We start from the raw sequence: 19,220 nt of genomic DNA, 5'->3' as shown, positions 1-19,220 counted from the left end.
GTTAACATTATTATTTTGCAACTGCGAACATTTTTAGAAAGAAATTGTAGGAATTATTTTCCTGTTATGAATATTTCATTTAAAAACATCTATATTTATTATGTTTTGCCCCAGCTCTTATTAGCCCTTGATTATGAAGGGGCTACATTTAACTTCTTTGCAGATGTGTGTGAAGCATGTTAATGAATGGAGGATGTTCGGTTTTATAGAAAGCCCCTTGTCTCTGCATCCAGTCTCAGTTGGAGAGAAATTGGGCACAGAATGAGTAACACTTGTGATGGGTTGATTTGGAATTGGTTTGGCATTTGTGAGTGCATCTCTTTTCTGAGTGTGGTTATGATGATGTGTTAATGTACTGCCCCTGTGGATTGTAGCTCCTGGCCTTCTTATATTGCTCATGGAATGCCGGGAACAGAAGCTCCCAGCATTCCAGCCGTGGTAGACAGCAACTTGGTTATTCAGCTACCACCAGTCTGAAAAACAAAAACATTCATTAACATTTGCATGTAGATTTGTACCCTTCTTCCAGTTCTGAACATGTTGAGCACAATCCAAACAATGGGAAACTAAATAATAATAATAATAATAATAATAATAATAATAATAATAATTTCATTACATTTCTGAGTATAATCGATGTGGTATCTACTATGTGAAATTACCATTTTTAGCTGGAATTGTGCTCCCTGGAAACAGGTTAGGGTAATATCCAATGTCATAGTGCTAGAACTAATGTTGTTGTGCTAGTGAAAACCAATGCTAATGCAACACCATTAATGCTTGCTAGGCAAAGGGAAAAAGGTTATTTGCTACTGAATTTCAGTGACAAGCTACACCATTGAAATTCTGTGGCAAATCACTGCATTTTTCCTTTCCCTAAGAAATGCTAATGATATTGCTCTAGCATTAGTTTACACTAGCACAACACCATTAGCGGTAGTGCTGTGATAGCACTGGATACAACCTGTAGGTTTTTTTATTCAACTAATGTTTGTAAGTTTTCCTGTTTTCGGTAAACAGATATTATTTTAAAGATGTACATAATTGGTAGTTTATTGCTATATTTGCTGTGAACTGAGTATCAAACCTCTGGCTTCCCTCACATTAGAAAATGGTGTAGAAGGCATGAAAATGAAAATATTTGGACATTCATAAAAAGCCATTTAAGTTGGATGGCCAGAAAACCAGTACGATGAATGGGGAAGCTTTTTCAAGTGTGGCGGAGAGTTTCATGTGTACACTGAGGCACCCCTAAGATACTGTTAGATTGGGGTATGTGTGTTTAGGATACGATTATGATTTTGATAAGAGGAGATGCCAAGTTATGAAGTAAGTTGGATGAGGGACAGATGGTGTAATAAATGAAAGCAATTTAGGCTTGAGCTTACCCTGTTTTTCATTTGTTCCCTTTATAATGTAATTAATTTGGGATAGGGATCTATCCCCTATACAGTTATACAATTCTTTAATAATACAATTATCTTCTCTGAGTCACCAGGTATGTTAATGAGAGTCCACAATACTGGACCAGACCTAGGATGCCCTAGTTCTAATAGTAGCTAAGCTCACCAACAAAAGGCTTGAGAAGTTAGTATCCGTTACCTGCCTTGAATTTCATAAAGAAAGTAATATATAAATATATTAAATAGATAAGCACTCCCATTTTACAGACAGAGCTATCAATAATGTACCTCAAGTATTGTTATGAGCATCAAGGAGCTTGAAATTGCTATGAGCTTGTGGAAGATAGCTAAAAGACACTGCTATAATGAGGAATCTAAGAAATGCAGTCAAAACAATTTAATCCTTTTATGTATAATGTCCACTAGAGAGTTCCTAGATTTTAATCCCTAGTTTGTCAGTGATCCTACTTCAATCTTCCTATATGTGAGATATATAAATTTTTTGCAAACAGCTTTCTTATTTCTAACGTCTAATACAAAAATATCTATTTTAGAAAAGATATAACCATGCACTTGTCAGGAATATGATTTAGAGAATGGAATGACCTTATTAAATATTATTCACACAGGTCTCTTAATCTGTGAACTGTTTGAATGGGTGTTCCAGAACAAAGACATTCTTTTAATGCTCAGGCCTTTGATCTCTTATGTATACTAATTATCAGTTATGACTTACATTGTGCTATTCCTTTTGTTCTTTTGTTGGATGCAATCCAGTTTCTTTTCCACTCTTAAATTCTTTTGTCCTGCTGTTTCATATTCTGTTTTGAAAACTATTTTTCATATATCTGGCTCAAGTATTGCATCATTGTCATGCTAACGATCGGAAGTCTTTGTTTATGTCTCAATAAGCATTATAAAACCAGGAATAGTGATTCCTAAATTACATTATCCTTACCATGATACATATACAATAAACTTTCTTGAAGCTTAAGAAAAAGAAGTAACAGATTATTTAAAAGGAATCAGGCACAGAAATTGACTGAAACTTTCTCTTGGATTTTCTCTCTCTGTTTATCTCCTTTAATGCATTTAATAATTATAAATAGGCAGAAAATATGAACAGCCGTATATCCACATTTATGTTAAGCACTGCTGTTTTGCTTTCTAGTCTTAGCAATGGTGATAAGCTATAAAGTACTTTTTCCTGAAGGATATGGATGCATAATGTCATTGAGGTTATCAGGGTATAGAAAGCAACTGTAAGGTCCTCATTAGCTTTCCCAAAAGTGATGGTAAGATCTGGAAGTGGCTCATTTTTTTTTAAGAGAAACGACTGTTGCCCAAGTATTGATCTTTTGTTAGTGTATTGTGTTTTTGTTGTTGTTGCTAACATCCTGTGACTTGGAAAAGTTTGATGAAAAAAGCAGGTGTATTAGACAGTTAAGTGAACTACTTTTTTCTTCCTTCCCTTGTGAAATAGAACTGTCAGACTCTTCCATTGCCTTTTTCACCATTCTTAAAAGTAGTTCAGATTGTAAATTCTTTGAAATTTAGCCAACAAAGTCCATGTTCTCTAGACTGCTCTACAAAACAGATATTCTATTTTCACAGCGTATTCATAGTGACCAAACAATGAGATACAGTCCCAAATATTGGCCCTTTTCCACTTCCTAAGAAAATAACCTGGCTCTCAAATCAGAAAAATATATATAGAAAGGGTTCTTTTGAATTGAGCTATATCAATATGCTTTTCTCTGTCCTTGATGAGTTCAATCTGATTCATTATCTTAACTTTAAGAGCAGGTTGATAGTGACATTAGAGAAGGCAGGCCAATCCTGTGAGTGCATATGCATATGCACATGCACACAGATACACACACACACACACACACACACACACACACACACAGAAAAAAGCACTGCAAATCCCAGCATATCCCAGCCAGCCATGGGATTTGGGAGTCATAGGACTTTTTCTCTGACTAAACATGGATAGGATTGCATCCCAATTCACACACACTAATCTTTGTAGGGTCATGAAGGTGTACAAGCTGACAGGAAAAAAAACCCTATGTTGTTAGGTATCTTTGCTTTCAGAATGTCTGGTTTTAGTGCTTCAAAACTTGTGGCATGATATCCAAGGAATCAAGATTTAACGTTCACTGGTGCAAAACCTTGAGATAGTGTTTTCTCAAGCTGTATGTTGAAGACATTGGTTCAGAACACTTAGAGCTCCATCAGACAAGCGTTTTATTGCATGCTCGTTACTGGGCACTCATAGATTTTCGTGGTTCCTTCTCACGACATTGTCTGCCTCCCGCACACCTGCCACCCCTTCTAGCCTTCTTCGTGCGACAAAATACAAAACAAAACAAAACAAAAAACCAGTAAGTCTGACTCATTTTCAAAGTTGGAAGTTGCCGCTATCTCCTGCGGTGTGTAGGAGAGGCAGCATGATCAAAATGGCCTTGTGCATGTTGTTTACTTCCTCTTTCAAAAGAGGAAGTAAGGAAGGACAATTGCCGGTGCGGGGAGAGAAGTGATACTAAGCAAACACAATTTTCCCCCTTGTGATGACTCTCTTAAGCTAAACAACCAGTTCCTAAATACATCTATTTTTCTCTTATTTCTTTATTTCAATTTAAAATCTCCATTACTAAAATGATAATTTATTTTGAAAGTGATTTTTTCCAAATAATTCTGCATTAAAGGTAAGTAACAATCTGTTGCATCTTTGTTCAGGAGCCAATCTGACATGCCTAGCTTAAAAGTCCCATGTGTGTATTTGATGATTAGCCTAGTGCTTCCATAGTTTAAATACATAAGCTCCAGATACATTTATTTTACTCTGATACATTTTGACATAAAAGTTAATTTCCAGCTGGATCACCAGTAGAACAGCTTTTCTGTTGATTTACAATATAATTTAAATTATCACATTGATAACCAGAACATTTCCATATGTATAATCACATGAAGTAGCTACTAATCAGATTGTCATTTTATCTCTTTGTTACACATTTTTACAAAAAATGCAAAGCATCAGAAGAGTGATATATCAGTAGGTCTACATCAGGTTAAAAATGTGTTCAGTGTTCATATGACATTATATACTTTAATGATAAGAACATAAGAAGAGCCATGCTGGATCAGAACAAGGGTCCATCTAGTCCAACATTCTGTTCACACAGTTGACCAAGAACCCACAACAGGACATAATTGCAACAGCACCCTCCCACCCATCTTTCTCAGCCACTGGTGTGCATAGTCTTACTGCCTCTGATAGCCTACTCCTCAAAGAATTTATCTAACCCCCTTTTAAAGATACTCATATTGATGTCTAGCAGTGCGTTTTGTGGTACCAAATTCCATAGTTTATGCACTGAATGAAGAAGTACTTCCTTTTATCTGTCCTGAATCTCCCACCAATCAGCTTCATGGAATGACCCCAGGTTCTAATATTTTGAGTGATCTAAATTCTCCACATCATGCAAAATTTTGTACATTTCTATCATGTCTGCCCTTAGCCTCTTTTTTTCCCAAGCTGAAAAATCCCAGCTTGTTGTAACCTTCCCTCTTAGGAGAGATGCTCCAGCTCTTTGATCATTCTGTTTGCCCTTTTCTGCACTTCCCCCCCTCCCACCCCAGATCTACAATATCAGTATAGTGATCAGAACTGTACACAGTATTCCAGGTGCGATTGCATCATAGATTTGTATAGAGGCAGTATGACATTGAAAATGTTATTCTCAATTCTTTTTCCAATTATGCCTAACACGTTGGTTTATTAGATAAGTCTTAACCAACCTGTTTAACATTCCTCCTAGATTTGAAAACCTGAGGTAATGATTCTCATATTTTGCTAGAGAGTGGTTATGTCAAAATGCAACCACATAGAAAGCATGATTTCTAAAAGGCATTTAATTCTTCAAAGTTCTTGGAAATGTAGCATGGTATACCCATCCCTGTATCTAGAAAACAATGAACTGACTCTGTACTCTATTATAAAGTTTTGCCACAACTACAGTAATCTGTACTATAGAAATAGATGCATATGTATTTGCTGCATTTTTTAAGAAGATGTGGCTCTGCTCTAAAAATCTCTGGGAATTCTCATGGAGGTCCTGCATGAGGAACCATTTCACTCTCTGAATGTGCAATTCGCTAGATAGCTGTGCCTTCCAAAAGCAATGTGTGAAGCTGCCGTCTTCACAGTTTCACATTGTATCCATGAACTGAAAATGTAAGAGTGTATTTTGCTGTATTTCAGGAGAAGCAGAGGTTTCTGACAGATGTCTTACATGAAGTCATGCTGCTTGATGGCCTGGCTAGTTCACACCCAGTGTCACAGGAAGTGCAGCAAGCAACAGACATTGACAGAGTGTTTGACTGGATCGCCTATAAAAAGGTAGGAATGGAAAAAAGATACATATTTGGGGGGTTGTCTGGTCATTATTACAACAACAATGTGGTGTTTTGATTCCTCAACAGAAGAAAAAGGCTATATTTGGTAGAGTCAATTCATTATTCTCTTCTGTGACCAAATCCTAATAAGGAAGCATCCATTTTAAAATCCCAATATATAAGTGGCAGTTTATGTTATTGGTCTGGCACTAGAGATCACTTACCCTAGTGTTATGTCAATTGCGTAAGTGGAATGGCACTATTGGATACTGCCCAATAGATAGTTCTCACTGAGCTGTTTAAATATATTTATTCATTTATTTCATTTTTATACTGCCCAATATTTAATGTGTGTGTGTGTGTGTGTGTGTGAGTGTGTTTAAATAAAAATATATATAATAGTATTTCTAAAACAAAACAACAACAACAACAAAACAGGAATTACACTCAGGTAAATGGATGAATAAATTTCTGAAGGCTGGATTATGGTTATTACTCTCATGACTTGGATCTGGTCCATTAGATTCCGATAACACAACACCCACCCACCCCGCTCTAATGTTTGTAGGATTTCTTCCCTTTTCCTCTGGGGACTCAAGGATTACCAGTAGAGACAGAATATTGGTATGAATGTAGATGTAAGTATAATTGCCATTGTTTTTCCATACTCCGATTACGTCTGTTTATCATACCTGCAATTAGGAAGTTTCCTCTTTATTTGGTTTGGCTCACATTCTTCATCTGGAGTGACTTACTCTGAAGACATGAAGTGTTTTGTGGCCCTTTATCTCTAACCTCCTTATATATCTTTTCTATTGGCCTTCATCCTTTTTCCTTATCTACCTTTTTTATTGGCCTTCATCCTTACTGCCTCTCCAAAGTTCTGAAACTCTTGCCCATCTACTTTCATTTCCTTTTCTGAAGCTGCCCTGTTGTTCATTATTTTGTGAATTGATTCATCGTCCTAGCAGTTAGGATATCATAAAGTTCCTTGATATCTTAGTTGGTCAGCCCATGAGGTTTTTTTTTTGCCTATTTATAATTGTAAGGTTGGTTTGTTGTAAACAAAAATCCTACATTTCTGTTTCTGTCTTTAACTTTCCTGTAATTGTATTCATTTCCTAGAAATAACCCTAAGATATATTTATTATTATTATTATTATTATTATTATTTATTTATATAGCACCATCAATGTACATGGTGCTGTACAGATAACACAGTAAATAGCAAGACCCTGCCGCTTAGGCTTACAATCTAATAAGTTGTAGTAAACAATAAAGAGGGAAGGAGAATGCAAACAGGCACAGGGAAGTGTAAACAGGCACAGGGTAGGGCAAAACCAACAGTGTAAAGTCAGAACAAACTCAATATTTGAAGGCTATAGGGAAAAGAAAAGTTTTGAGCTGAGTCTTAAAAGCAGTGATTGAGTTTGTAGTTCTCAAGTGTTCTGGAAGAGCGTTCCAGGCGTAAGGGGCAGCAGAAGAAAAAGGACGAAGCCGAGTAAGGGAAGTGGAGGTCCTTGGGCAGGCGAGAAGCATGGCATCAGAGGAGCGGAGAGCCCGAGCGGGGCGATAGTGTGAGATGAGAGAGGAGAGATAGGCAGGAGCTAGGCAGTGAAGAGCTTTGAAGGTCAGTAGGAGAAGTTTATATTGGATTCTGAAGTGAATTGGAAGCCAATGAAGAGATTTCAGAAGTGGAGTGACATGGTCAGAGCGGCAGGCCAAGAAGATGATCTTAGCGGCAGAGTGGTGGACAGAGACCAGCGGACTGATGTGAGACGAAGGAAGGCCAGAGAGAAGAAGGTTGCAGTAGTCCAACCGAGAGATAACCAGTGCGTGAACGAGAGTCTTGGCAGAAGAGACAGACAAAAATGGTCGAATCCTGGCAATATTATACAGGAAGAAACGACAGGATTTAGCTACTGCCTCGATGTGAGGAGTAAAGGAGAGTGAGGAGTCAAATATGAAGCCAAGACTACGAGCTTCCTTGACCGGAGTAAGCGTGACATCGTTGACAGTAAGGGAGAATGAGAGGTGAGGAGAAGGTTTAGGAGGAAAAACTAGCAGTTCAGTCTTTGCCATGTTAAGTTTCATACGACGATGAAGCAGCCAGGCTGAGATATCTGAAAGACATGCCGAGATACGATCGTGAACATCTGGAGAAAGTTCTGGAGATGAAAGATATAATTGTGTATCATCGACATACAGGTGATATTGGAGGTCGTGAGATTGAATGAGCTTGCCCAAGGGCAGCATGTATAGAGAGAACAACAACGGGCCAAGCACCGAGCCTTGCGGAACCCCAACTGAAAGGGGAAAAGAGGAGGACGAGCTGCCGTTAGCCGACACGCTGAAAGAGCGACCCTCTAGATAGGAGGCGAACCAGTTATAGACAGAGCCACAGAGTCCAAGGTCGTGGAGGGAATCTAAGAGAAGATCGTGATCAACCGTGTCAAAGGCTGCGGTTAGATCAAGGAGGATAAGAACAGAATAATGGCCTTTAGACTTGGCAGTAAGAAGATCATTGGTGATCTTGGTAAGGGCTGTTTCAGTGGAATGCAAAGGACGGAAGCCAGATTGATTATAGTGTATATCAGGAATGTCATTGGTAAAATTTCCATTAAACATTCTGAATAAAATAGTCCACTATAGGTATTTTAGGGTATTCTCTTGATTCTCCTTTTCTTCATGCACACTGGGAAAAAGTATTAATATTCTTCCTGCTAGATATCTGTGGGACTAAATGTACTTGTCATTTCTATTTTATGCTCTCCATGACTACACATGTGTAGAAACTATATGATGCAAAGCTCTCAGGGAGAATATGAACTTAGGTTTAGCAGCAGAGTGAAACAGATACTCCAGAACTAGGAAATAGTGTTTCCATTTGAATGTTTTTTTCATACTTTTTAAATAAATCTTTTAAACATATACTGTTCTAGCAGTTCTAAAACTGGCAATTCTAGTTTTTATCTCTGAAGTCATAATTAACTTTAAAGAAATGTATAATAAATATTAGATAATATGTTATTAACATAAGTTATTATCTAACATATATTATACATTTCTTTAAAATTAATTTTGACCTCAGAGATAAGAACTATAATTGTCAATTTTAATAAGTACGTAACTTATTAATAACTTGATGTTGCGTTTTTATAATGATATATCTAGGCGAACCCCTAGTGGATGCAATCAAATATTGGTAAGTGCCTATAGTAAGGCATATTCAGGGGCACTGAGGGCAGCAAAAAAACAATACTTTGCTGCCACTATTAAATCTTCAATTTGCCGCCCAGCGGAGCTTTTTAGAGTTGTCCGGGGGCTATTACATGCTGGCTCCAAGGACATGGTAGAATCATCTGAGGCCCGCTGTAATGAATTTGCCAGGCACTTCCAGAATAAAATCTTTTGCATCCGCCAGGACTTGGACTCCAGTGTTATAGCAGGTGAATCTAGTGAGGTGTCCAGAGTACAGTCTTGTCCTGTAATCTTGGATGAGTTTCAGTTGGTACAGCTCGAGGATGTGGACAAGGTGCTTGGACAGGTCCGCGCAACCACCTCTGCTCTGGATCCTTGCCCCTCTTGGCTAATAAAAGCTAGTAGGGATGGAACAGCCGGCTGGGCCAAGGAGGTGATTAATGCCTCTCTACGAGAGGGAGTGGTCCCAGACCGTCTGAAAGAGGCAGTAGTGAGACCACTCCTGAAGAAAACTTCCTTGGACCCGAAAAATCTTAGTAATTACAGGCCGGTAGCAAATGTTCCATTCCTGGGCAAGGTCCTTGAGCGGGTGGTGGCGGGACAGCTCCAGACACTTTTGGATGAGACTGATTATCTGGATCCATTTCAGTCGGGTTTCAGGCCTGGTTTTGGCACGGAAACAGCCTTGGTCGCCCTGTATGATGACCTATGTCGGGAGAAAGACAGGGGGAGTGTAACTCTGTTGAGTCTCCTTGATCTCTCAGCGGCTTTCGATACCATCGACCATGGTATCCTTCTGGAACGTCTGGCTGAGCTGGGAGTGGGGGGCACTGCACTGCAGTTGTTCCGCTCCTACTTAGCAGGACGGCTCCAGAAGGCTTGGGGGACATTGCTCGGCCCTGTGGACTCTTCAGTATGGGGTTCCACAGGGGTCGGTCTTGTCCCCCATGCTGTTTAACATGTACATGAAACCGTTGGGTGCAGTCATCCGGAGTTTTGAAGTGCGCTGTCATCAGTACGCTGACGACACGCAGCTCTACTGCCCCTTTTCATCTTCATCAGGTGTGGCTGTGGATGTGCTGAACTGGTGCTTGGCTGCGACAATGGACTAATAAACTGAAACTCAAACCAGACAAGACTGAGATGCTGCTGGTGGGTGGTTCCTCTGATCGGATGGGGGGTGTTCAACCAGTTCTGGATGGGGTTGCACTCCCCCTGAAGGAGCAGGTTCGTAGCTTGGGGGTTCTCCTAGAACCATCTTTGTCACTTGAGGCACAGGTGGCCTCGGTGGCACGGAGTGCCTTCTACCAACTTCTGTTGGTGGCCCAGCTACGCCCCTATCTGGACAGGGATAACCTAGCTTCAGTTGTCCATTCTTTGGTAACTTCCAAATTAGATTACTGCAACGCCCTCTACATGGGTCAGCCTTTGAAGACGGTCCGGAAACTGCAGCTTGTGCAAAATGCGGCGGCCAGATTGATAGCTGGAACAGGAAGATTTGAGCATATAACACCGATTCTGGCCCGCTTGCATTGGCTGCCTATATGTTTCCGAGCCCAATTCAAGGTGCTGGTTTTAACCTATAAAGCCCTACATGGCTTGGGACCACAATACCTGATGGAACGCCTCTCCCAACATGAACCTACCCATACACTGCGCTCAACATCTAAGGTCCTCCTTCGAGTGCCTACTCCAAGGGAAGCTCGGAGGATGGCAACAAGGGAGAGGGCCTTCTTGGTTGTGGCCCCCCGACTGTGGAATGATCTTCCCGATAAGGCTCGCCTGGCGCCAACGTTGTTATCTTTTCGGCGCCAGGTCAAGACCTTCCTCTTCTCCCAGGCATTTTAACAGCATTTTAACAGCATTTAATAACATTAAGTTTGTTTTAATGGACCCCAGAATTGTTGTTTTAAATGAATACTGTTGTTGTTTTTATACTGTTTTTATGTTTTTTAAATTTTTTGTATACTTTTAATGTTTACTATTTTTAATTGTTGTAAACCGCCCAGAGAGCTTCGGCTGGGGGGCAGTATATAAATGTAATAAAATAAATAAATAAATAAATATCGTTTTATGATTTGTTGTGAACCATTTTGTGATATTTAAAATGGAAAACGGTATATAAAAATTCTAAAATAGTAATAAAAATTTACTATGCATCTTTTTTCTTGGAGCACAAAGAGGAATGTCTATGTGCCTCATAAGGAAGAATGTAAAGATATGACATCTTCAAAACTGTAGGAGGTGTGCATCACTTGAAGATAGGAAGCTATTTCATATATTACAGTTCTAGGAGGAACATTAATTGCAAAAGCATGTTGGAAAAAGATGTAATTTATTGCAGCTTTCAGCAGCATGTTTGTGCAGTATAGCTATGGTGAATAAATGAGCGATTCTGCCTCTCATATTAAGTTGGTATATTCTATATCTGTAAGATGTACTTGCTAAAACTGCAATGGGTGAAGCATCCTCAGGGGTGCTCCTGCAACTGTGCTGCTTGTCACATTTAATACATTTTCTGTAAAAGTGCTTTCTCCTCTTTCGGTTGTCTGTAGTTTGCACTGTTACATCTGTATGTTCAGGCCCACTCATATACCAATGCCTACTGATCTCACCTACCTACTGCATCCCACTGCGACATATATTGTACTGTTCCAGATGGTCCCACAATTCCCAAGAGCAGCTTTTCAAAGGGTTTAGGCTGTAGTAGATAGGGGAGATAATTGAGAACTGGTGTCTCTGTCTTCCAACCAACAGAAGAGCTTTCCGTTAGTGTTAAAAAAAGTCTTTGAATACAACCTGGAAGTTTTTAACCTCTTTAATTGATAGCTTGTTAACCTTAATGAGGTGGTGATGGTGTGTGGTGGGGAGGAACACCCTAGGAAGTAGGTAGGGAAACTCTAATCAGACACAGTTCATTTCAGATTGTGGGATGAATTGTGGGTTGCATCTCTTCTTGCTGTTTTCAGTATCAGATTTTTCATCTAGAAAAAGTAGGCTTAACAGGTGAGAGCTAAGGACATGTTTTGTGGGAGGTTCTTATGCTGCCTTCTCTGTACTTTGGAAGGAACTAGTGAGTACAGAAAGTCTTACCTAGAAAATCAGGTGAATATAGTGCTGAGTTCTATCAACAGTGCTCCAATATTCATGTGGGTTGTATCATCACAAATGCATAAATTCCAATTCCTAACATATGGACAGATGGAACCTATATGCAGGGTATGCATGCAGAGGTACCATATGATGTATAGACCAGGTTTTCTGAAAAAGAACACAAGCGTAGCAAAACTTGTAAGCCAAACATTTCCCAGTGTATATCTGTTCATCTACTAGAGCAAAGCATGACAGCATTTCCCTTGCAGAAAAAGCTGATAAGAACTAATGAATTCTTTGAGTGTTCATGCAAATATAAAATATTTTCACATATCAAAAACATCAACTCTACACAAACGATTCACTCAGCAGACAGAACATTCTCTGGACCAATTTTGTGATGAGAAAAAACTAGAGCAGAGACAAAAGGAAGAGCTTGCTTTGAGGATATCTTTGTGTTCCCTGCCACTCTTAACAAGCAGGGCTGTAAATGCCATTCACGATCACGGCCAAGCTGTTGCCTGTGCCCTTTTCCCCTTGCCACTGGCAGCCCTTCGATGTTGTCCAGATGACACCTTGAAGGAGCGTTCCCCCCCCTTTGCCAATTACTTCTCCCCAGCTCTAATCGCTATCATGATCATGGTCGGTGCCCTTTCGTTTTGTTCCCCCAGCCCCATTGTTGCACAAAAATGGGACTGTGAATTGGGAAGTTGCATGCCAATTGGGGACACCCATAAAAGCATGGGACGCCCACAGGTAAGTGGGTAATTTTAAATGTTCCCCCCACTATGGGTTGCCCATACTTTTATGAGTGTACTACACCTTTGGGGTGATCCTCCACTTGGCCCCCCCACTGTACCCGCCCTCCCCACTCCTTCATATAAAAACAGATGTGCATCCCCAGTTTTGGGGAAAGATCACTGAAACCGCTTGCATTTTGAAAGTTGTCAAAATGAAAGCTGGTTCAGCAATCCAACCCCTACACCAGGACCATGTTGCCCCGAGGGTCCCTGGCAGGGGGTTGGAATCCCCTCCTCCAGTTTCAGCACAGGGTTACTTTTAATTCCTATACAAGCCTAAGAAGTGTTTGTGGGGCAGACGCAAGAATAAAGAGACGACACACAGAACTTTGGGTTTAAACAGGGGCCACATTTATTCAAGATCTGCAAAAAAGGGGGTATAATCCTAACGGGCATCCAGCCTGGCCTGCACACAGGCCTTGCTACTACGCAAGGGCTAGCATTCTTGTCCAGGGGGTTGGCGCTGCCTCTTCCCCCCCCCCCGGCCATCCTCTTAGGGGGTAGGGAAACCTTCCCTTGTCACCCCCCAACCCAGGCCACTAGGCTCAAGGTGCGGTGAGAAAGGTCGGCCTCAAGAGGTAATCCTTATCTCCCAGCAAGATGCGCAGCTCACCGCCTGGCCCGAAACTGGGCAGCCTCCTCCCCCCGCTGCGACGGAACAACGCCCAGCTGGGAGTGAACCAGCGGGCATGTCCACGCGGCTCGGACAGGTGATGTGGTGTGGGCCGGGAGGCACGTGGCCCCGATGGGGCCTAGTAGCACGCCCTGTGCGGCTCCGAGTGGGCCTCAACAGAAGGTGTATGGCTCAACCGGCCCCACAACCACGCCGCTGCAGCTCCAGGACCCGAGTGAGCTCCTTCCCTCGCAGCCGCCGATGCCCTGTTGGCCCAGAGCCCTGCGAGCGTCCCCGCCTCCGCGGCGCCACTGCCACGCGGTCCCTGCCCTTGCCCCACTACCAAGCTACCCCGCACCACTACCAACCCAGCACCGGAAGGGAAAAACAGGGGGGGGTGGAACCTGAGGACATTAGATTGTAAGCCTATGCGTCAGGGTCTTGCTATTTACTGCTGTACTCTGGACAGCACCATGTACACTGATGGTGCTATATAAATAAATAAATAAATAAATAAATAATAATAATAATAATAATAATAATAATAATAATAATAATAATAATAAAAGGCCGAAGGGGTTGCTGCTCCCATGATGATGCTCCCCGGCTGGCTGATGTCCCCGTCTGTCGAGGCCTCCAACAAGTCTCTTGCCAGACCAGCTCGACCGGCTCAGCTGCAAAGGCAGAGCAAAGGAGTAGCCACAGCCGCGCAAAGCAAAGAGGGCTTGGAAGGGTAAGTGCCAAGTTTTTATCCCTTGGGTCACTCCTCCCGGCCCAGTGGCGCCAAACCCAAATGCCCAATCCCCATTGGGCACGTCTCTTCCCTTGCCCTGCCCGCAAACCTCTCCCCATGCCCAGGCTTTGCTGGGCATGGCAGAATGATCCTTGTGCCAAAAATTAGCTATGTAGGGGATATCTATCCCCATGCCAGGGACCTGTTGCTCCAAGGGTCCCTGGTTTGTGTGGTGTGTGTGTGTGTGTGATTTTGCAATATTCTCTTTCCCTTCTCACACCAATGTACACAAATATTGGCTTTGTTTGCCTTCATGTAGGCAAATCTGATTGGCTATATGGTGCTGCAACACCTTTGTTGTGTGGTGCTGCGGAAAAAGAAAGTCCAGCGTACACAAAAATAGCCCCAGAAAATTAGCAGAGGAAGAAAAGAAGAGATATAAATTGCTATGGACAGCAGTGAGGAGAAAAGTTAGCGAGATTTTGTTGGGTTTTTATATCCACCTTTCTCAAAAAAAAGTTCAAGAGTGAAAATTCATCTCAGCTCTATTAAATACAAATCCTTGATAACCATAGATTAAAAACAAATAATCCCCAGTCTGGCATCAAACAGCAAAGATGAAGCAGGCAAATGCAAAGTGTACATTATAAAGCCTCTTAGTAGAAGCAGTTGGGACATTTAGAAACACTTGGAAAATGTGTGTCCTGGCATTACACAGAGAAGAGTTGCTCTTGTGTTATACGTTCTTTTGACTTGCATGATCACTAAGGAAGGAAGCTACATTCCATATGAAGCTGCTCCTCATGACTAATTGCTTATTGAAGCAGCTCCCAAATTGTTCGGTTCTTGTAGCACTAAATGTAGCTAGACAAGGTATTCCCCACCCTGAAAAGGGGAACATAGGTAAGGTTAAACTCGGCACAACTATGCTGCAACCTTGTGGGCTGTGTTTCAGTCCAGACCATACAATATGAAGCACTATTCATGCACGTTGCAGTCTTGCCAGCAACAAGTCTGTAGCTGTGAACCTTAGAAATGGTCGGCTTCTATGGGCAGGATCAAATTGCACACTATTACTAATAGAAGTTATGTTGTTCTAGCACAAGGAACTTGAGCGCACTGGGATTCGCTGATATCCCCATTGTTCCAGCTCATGCTATATAATTTAAATAAGCGCTAGCTTTCAATTGGATACTGCCCAAAGTCTGCTCATGCTGCTCCTTTGGTAAAGACTGAATGTTACGTTTTGTCTCATCTTAGCAATGTATAAGAACGCTTCCCAGCCTTCTCTGTAGCATCACCAAATTCTCCATCTTTTTCATTTGTTCTCTGTCTCTGTAGAGAGCTTCATATTGCTTAAAACATTTTTTCTCTTTTTTATGAAAATGGTCAAAACATACTTTGCTAGTATGATTTCATCCCAGTGAGCATTTTTGTTCTACATTAGTTTATTTGGGAGGCTTTTAGTGTATGGAGGTAGTTTAATATCTAAAATAAGTTAATGAAGCAGTAGAAGTTGTGATGAGTATTTAAGTACTATTCTAATTCAGTATTGTACTTGAACTTCAGTGATGGCCCATCTGTGTAAATAATTTCATCAACCTCCTGTGTTTGCCCATCCTTGAAGATATTCTCATAAGGATGCTTAATGAAAAAATATATTGTGCTTTTGTCCTTGTCAGTGGTGTCAGAACACATAAGAGAGGTCCTAGTGGAGGGGCTTAAACAAAACTGCCGATATAAATAAAGTCTCAGCGACATTTTGTCCAGACAATGAAGCAGAGTGTGCTTCGTTTTTCCACCTTCAGTGAGTAGGTGGGAGATATTTTTAAGTCTATTTGAAGGACATATTTGTTTATGTTTATTTCTTGTTGAGTCTCATTCGTTTTGACACACTCTCATAAAATACTAGAATAGCATTGACCTCTAATAGCTTAAAGCACGTACAGCCTTCGTAGACCTGAACATAATAGTGGCAAAATACCATCTATGTTTTGTCTCCTGTTGAGGATGGTTCCAAACTGTGAACACTCTACATAAGGACCTATGAAGAGGTGGGGAGTACATCTTTGCCATCCACCCATCTAAAATTATCAGGGGAGGAGGAATATGCAGAGATGCCCTATGTATTGAACCCATCTTTACAAGTTCTGGAGCTGTAGACTGTGAGATAGCAGAAAAATATGGCAGCTTTTCCACAGGAATGATTTTTGGGGACTTTTAGTATGCTTATCAGAGTAATCAAAGAAGCATACACTGCAATTTTCAGCTTTTTATTTTAAGTGTCCCGGTTGGTCCTAAAATTTTGATCCCCCTCCCTTCCCTGAATATACTCACACACATATCATCTTCTATTCTTAACAGAAAGAAACTGGTAACAGTTGAAACACCAGGACCTTAGGAAGTGACTTAGGCTTGAACAAAACTTGTTAACAAGACTGGCTATTCACACAAAAAGAGCTACATAATACTAATTAACATACATATTGCAGTTCATCTAGTGCTCAAAGAGCCCCATACACTTTCTCAGTTCCCAGTCAAATAAGTATTCCTGGATTACAGTTGGGGACTGGGATATAGTGGATTCCCTAAAGCAACTCAGTGAGTTTATCGCTGCACCTATAGTTTATGCCCTTAACAACTGTATTCCACCAGGAGAGAGTGTCTTTATGAGCATGATAGATAAATATAAAATATAGACTTGTTTCCTCCAGATACACTGTCAGATTGTATTCATGAAGCTTCCCCTTCTGATCATTTTCTCAAAGATTTATTCTATCTTTAGCATGTCAACATCTATCCCAGAGAAGAATTGTTCAGTACTGTAAACTGTACCAGGAGGCAGAACTGCATTTTCTCATTCTCTGTCAGATAGATTTCTCCATGTTTTCTCGGATAAATCATAGAGCAGTCTCTTAACTATCTCAGAAAAAGCAGTTTCTTTCCTCCTGTGAAATATTGGCAGAGCTCTTGGTGACATCACCATCCATTTCAGAAGCGGCATGCAAATACTTTATTTATTGAGGATATGATCCACAAATGTGTTCCATTGAGCTGACGGAATCCTCTTTGTTGGCCAGGCAAACCTTAAGCATCCCTGGGAGACCACACACTGTGCCATTGCCTTTTTAAATACCCTTTTCTGTCTGGCAGATACAGATGAAGAGCACATGTAGTTTCCTTAGAGATGGGACCGATTGCGTGATGCTCTTCATCTTCTTTGCTCTAGGTTAGTGCTGCAACCACTAGCCTAATATCTTAATCTAAACACTTGGAAATTCATGCTTGCAGAATTGAAGGTGAAGGGCATCCCTTTTTATAGGATATCTGCAAAGCACCAAGAACTTCTAGCATGGGTGAAGTAGCTGAGGTAGGTGTGGGTAAGACCAAGTCCAGTTGCTGTGCAAAGAAATTTAACTCCCAAATTCCATTCAAAATATATTTATTAAAGAGCTAAGAAAGAGAGAGATGCAGAAATGAGGCATTGCTTTTAAAGAAACAAAGTTAACTAGCCAGAGCTTACTTAGAGAGCTTCATAAGGACGTAAGAAGAGCCCTGCTGGATCAGACCAAGGGTCCATCTAGTCCAGCACTCCATTCACACAGTGGCCAACCAGCCATCGGCCAGGGACCAACATAGTGCAACAGCACCCTCCCACCCATGTTCCCCAGCAACTGGTGCACACAGGCTTACTGCCTCGAATACTGGAGTTAGCACACAACCATCAGGGCTAGTAGCCATTGATAGCCTTTGCCTCCAGGAATTTATCCAACACCCCTTTGAAGCCATCCAAATTGGTGGCCATCACTACATTTTGTGGTAGCGAGTTCCATGATTTAACAATGCCTTTTATTTGTCCTGAATCTCCCACCAGTCAGCTTCATGGGATGACCCCGGGTTCTAGTATTTTGAGAGAGGGAGAAAAATGTCTCCCTATCCACATTCTCCACACCATGCATAATTTCGTACACCTCTATTATGTCTCCTGTTAGCCTCCTTTTTTCCAAGCTAAACAATTCCAGTTGATGTAACCTTTCCTCATAGGGGAGATGCTCCAGCCCCTTAATCATTTTAGTTGCCCTTTTCTGCATTTTTCCAGCTCTATGATATCCTTTTTTAGGTGTGGTGACCAGAACTGTACACAGTATTCTAGTGGCTGCACCATAGATTTGTATAAAGGCAGTATGATACTGGCAGTTTTATTCTCAATTCAACTATTGGGTGGTGTAAGAAATGTAGTAAAATAAAATAAATAACATGAAATCTAAAATACTTAGAAAAACTCACATTGCAGAGTAGCTTACAGATAGAGCCAGGGTTCCGTGGATGGAAGAGGATTAACTGCCCACCCACCCCAGTCATCAAAGATGCTGAAAAAAATATTTCCTCAGTCATGCTCTTTTTATGGGAGTTGTTGTTGTTTATTCGTTCAGTCGCTTCCGACTTTTCGTGACTTCATGGACCAGCCCACGCCAGAGCTTTCTGTCGGCTGTCGCCACCCCTAGCTCCCCCACGGTCAAGTCTGTCACCTCCAGAATATCATCCATCCATCTTGCCCTTCGTTGGCCCCTCTTCCTTTTGCCTTCCACTTTCCCTAGCATCATCCTCTTCTCCAGGTTGTATCCTGTCTTCTCATTATGTGGCCAAAGTACTTCAGTTTTGCCTTTAATACCATTCCCTCAAGTGAGCAGTCTGGCTTTCTTTCCTGGAGTATGGACTGGTTTGATCTTCTTGCAGTCCAAGGCACTCTCAGAATTTTCCTCCAACACTACAGTTCAAAAGCATCTATCTTCCTTCGCTCAGCTTTCCTTATGGTCCAACTCTCGCAGCTATAGGTTACTACGGGGAATTCCATTGCTTTAACTATGCGGACCTTTGTTGTCAGTGTGGTGTCTCTGCTCTTAACTATTTTATCAAGATTTGTCATTGCTCTCCTCCCAAGAAGTAAACGTCTTCTGATTTCCTGGCTG

The 19,220-nt window shown here is 41.2% G+C and overlaps 1 protein-coding gene across 1 annotated transcript in view; it reads left to right on the top strand.

The window, feature by feature from the left end:
• Positions 1–19,220, top strand: part of TRHDE (thyrotropin releasing hormone degrading enzyme) — a 280,840-nt gene that overhangs the window by 148,611 nt on the left and 113,009 nt on the right. The window contains exon 6 of the mRNA XM_063133867.1: positions 5,677–5,814. Within this exon, the coding sequence (XP_062989937.1) occupies positions 5,677–5,814 (138 nt within the window). The remainder of the gene's footprint in view (positions 1–5,676; positions 5,815–19,220) is intronic.

Source organism: Elgaria multicarinata, chromosome 9 (assembly GCF_023053635.1).
Source record: "Elgaria multicarinata webbii isolate HBS135686 ecotype San Diego chromosome 9, rElgMul1.1.pri, whole genome shotgun sequence".
Taxonomy (NCBI): domain Eukaryota; kingdom Metazoa; phylum Chordata; class Lepidosauria; order Squamata; family Anguidae; genus Elgaria; species Elgaria multicarinata.
This window is presented reverse-complemented; position numbering and strand designations above follow the sequence as displayed.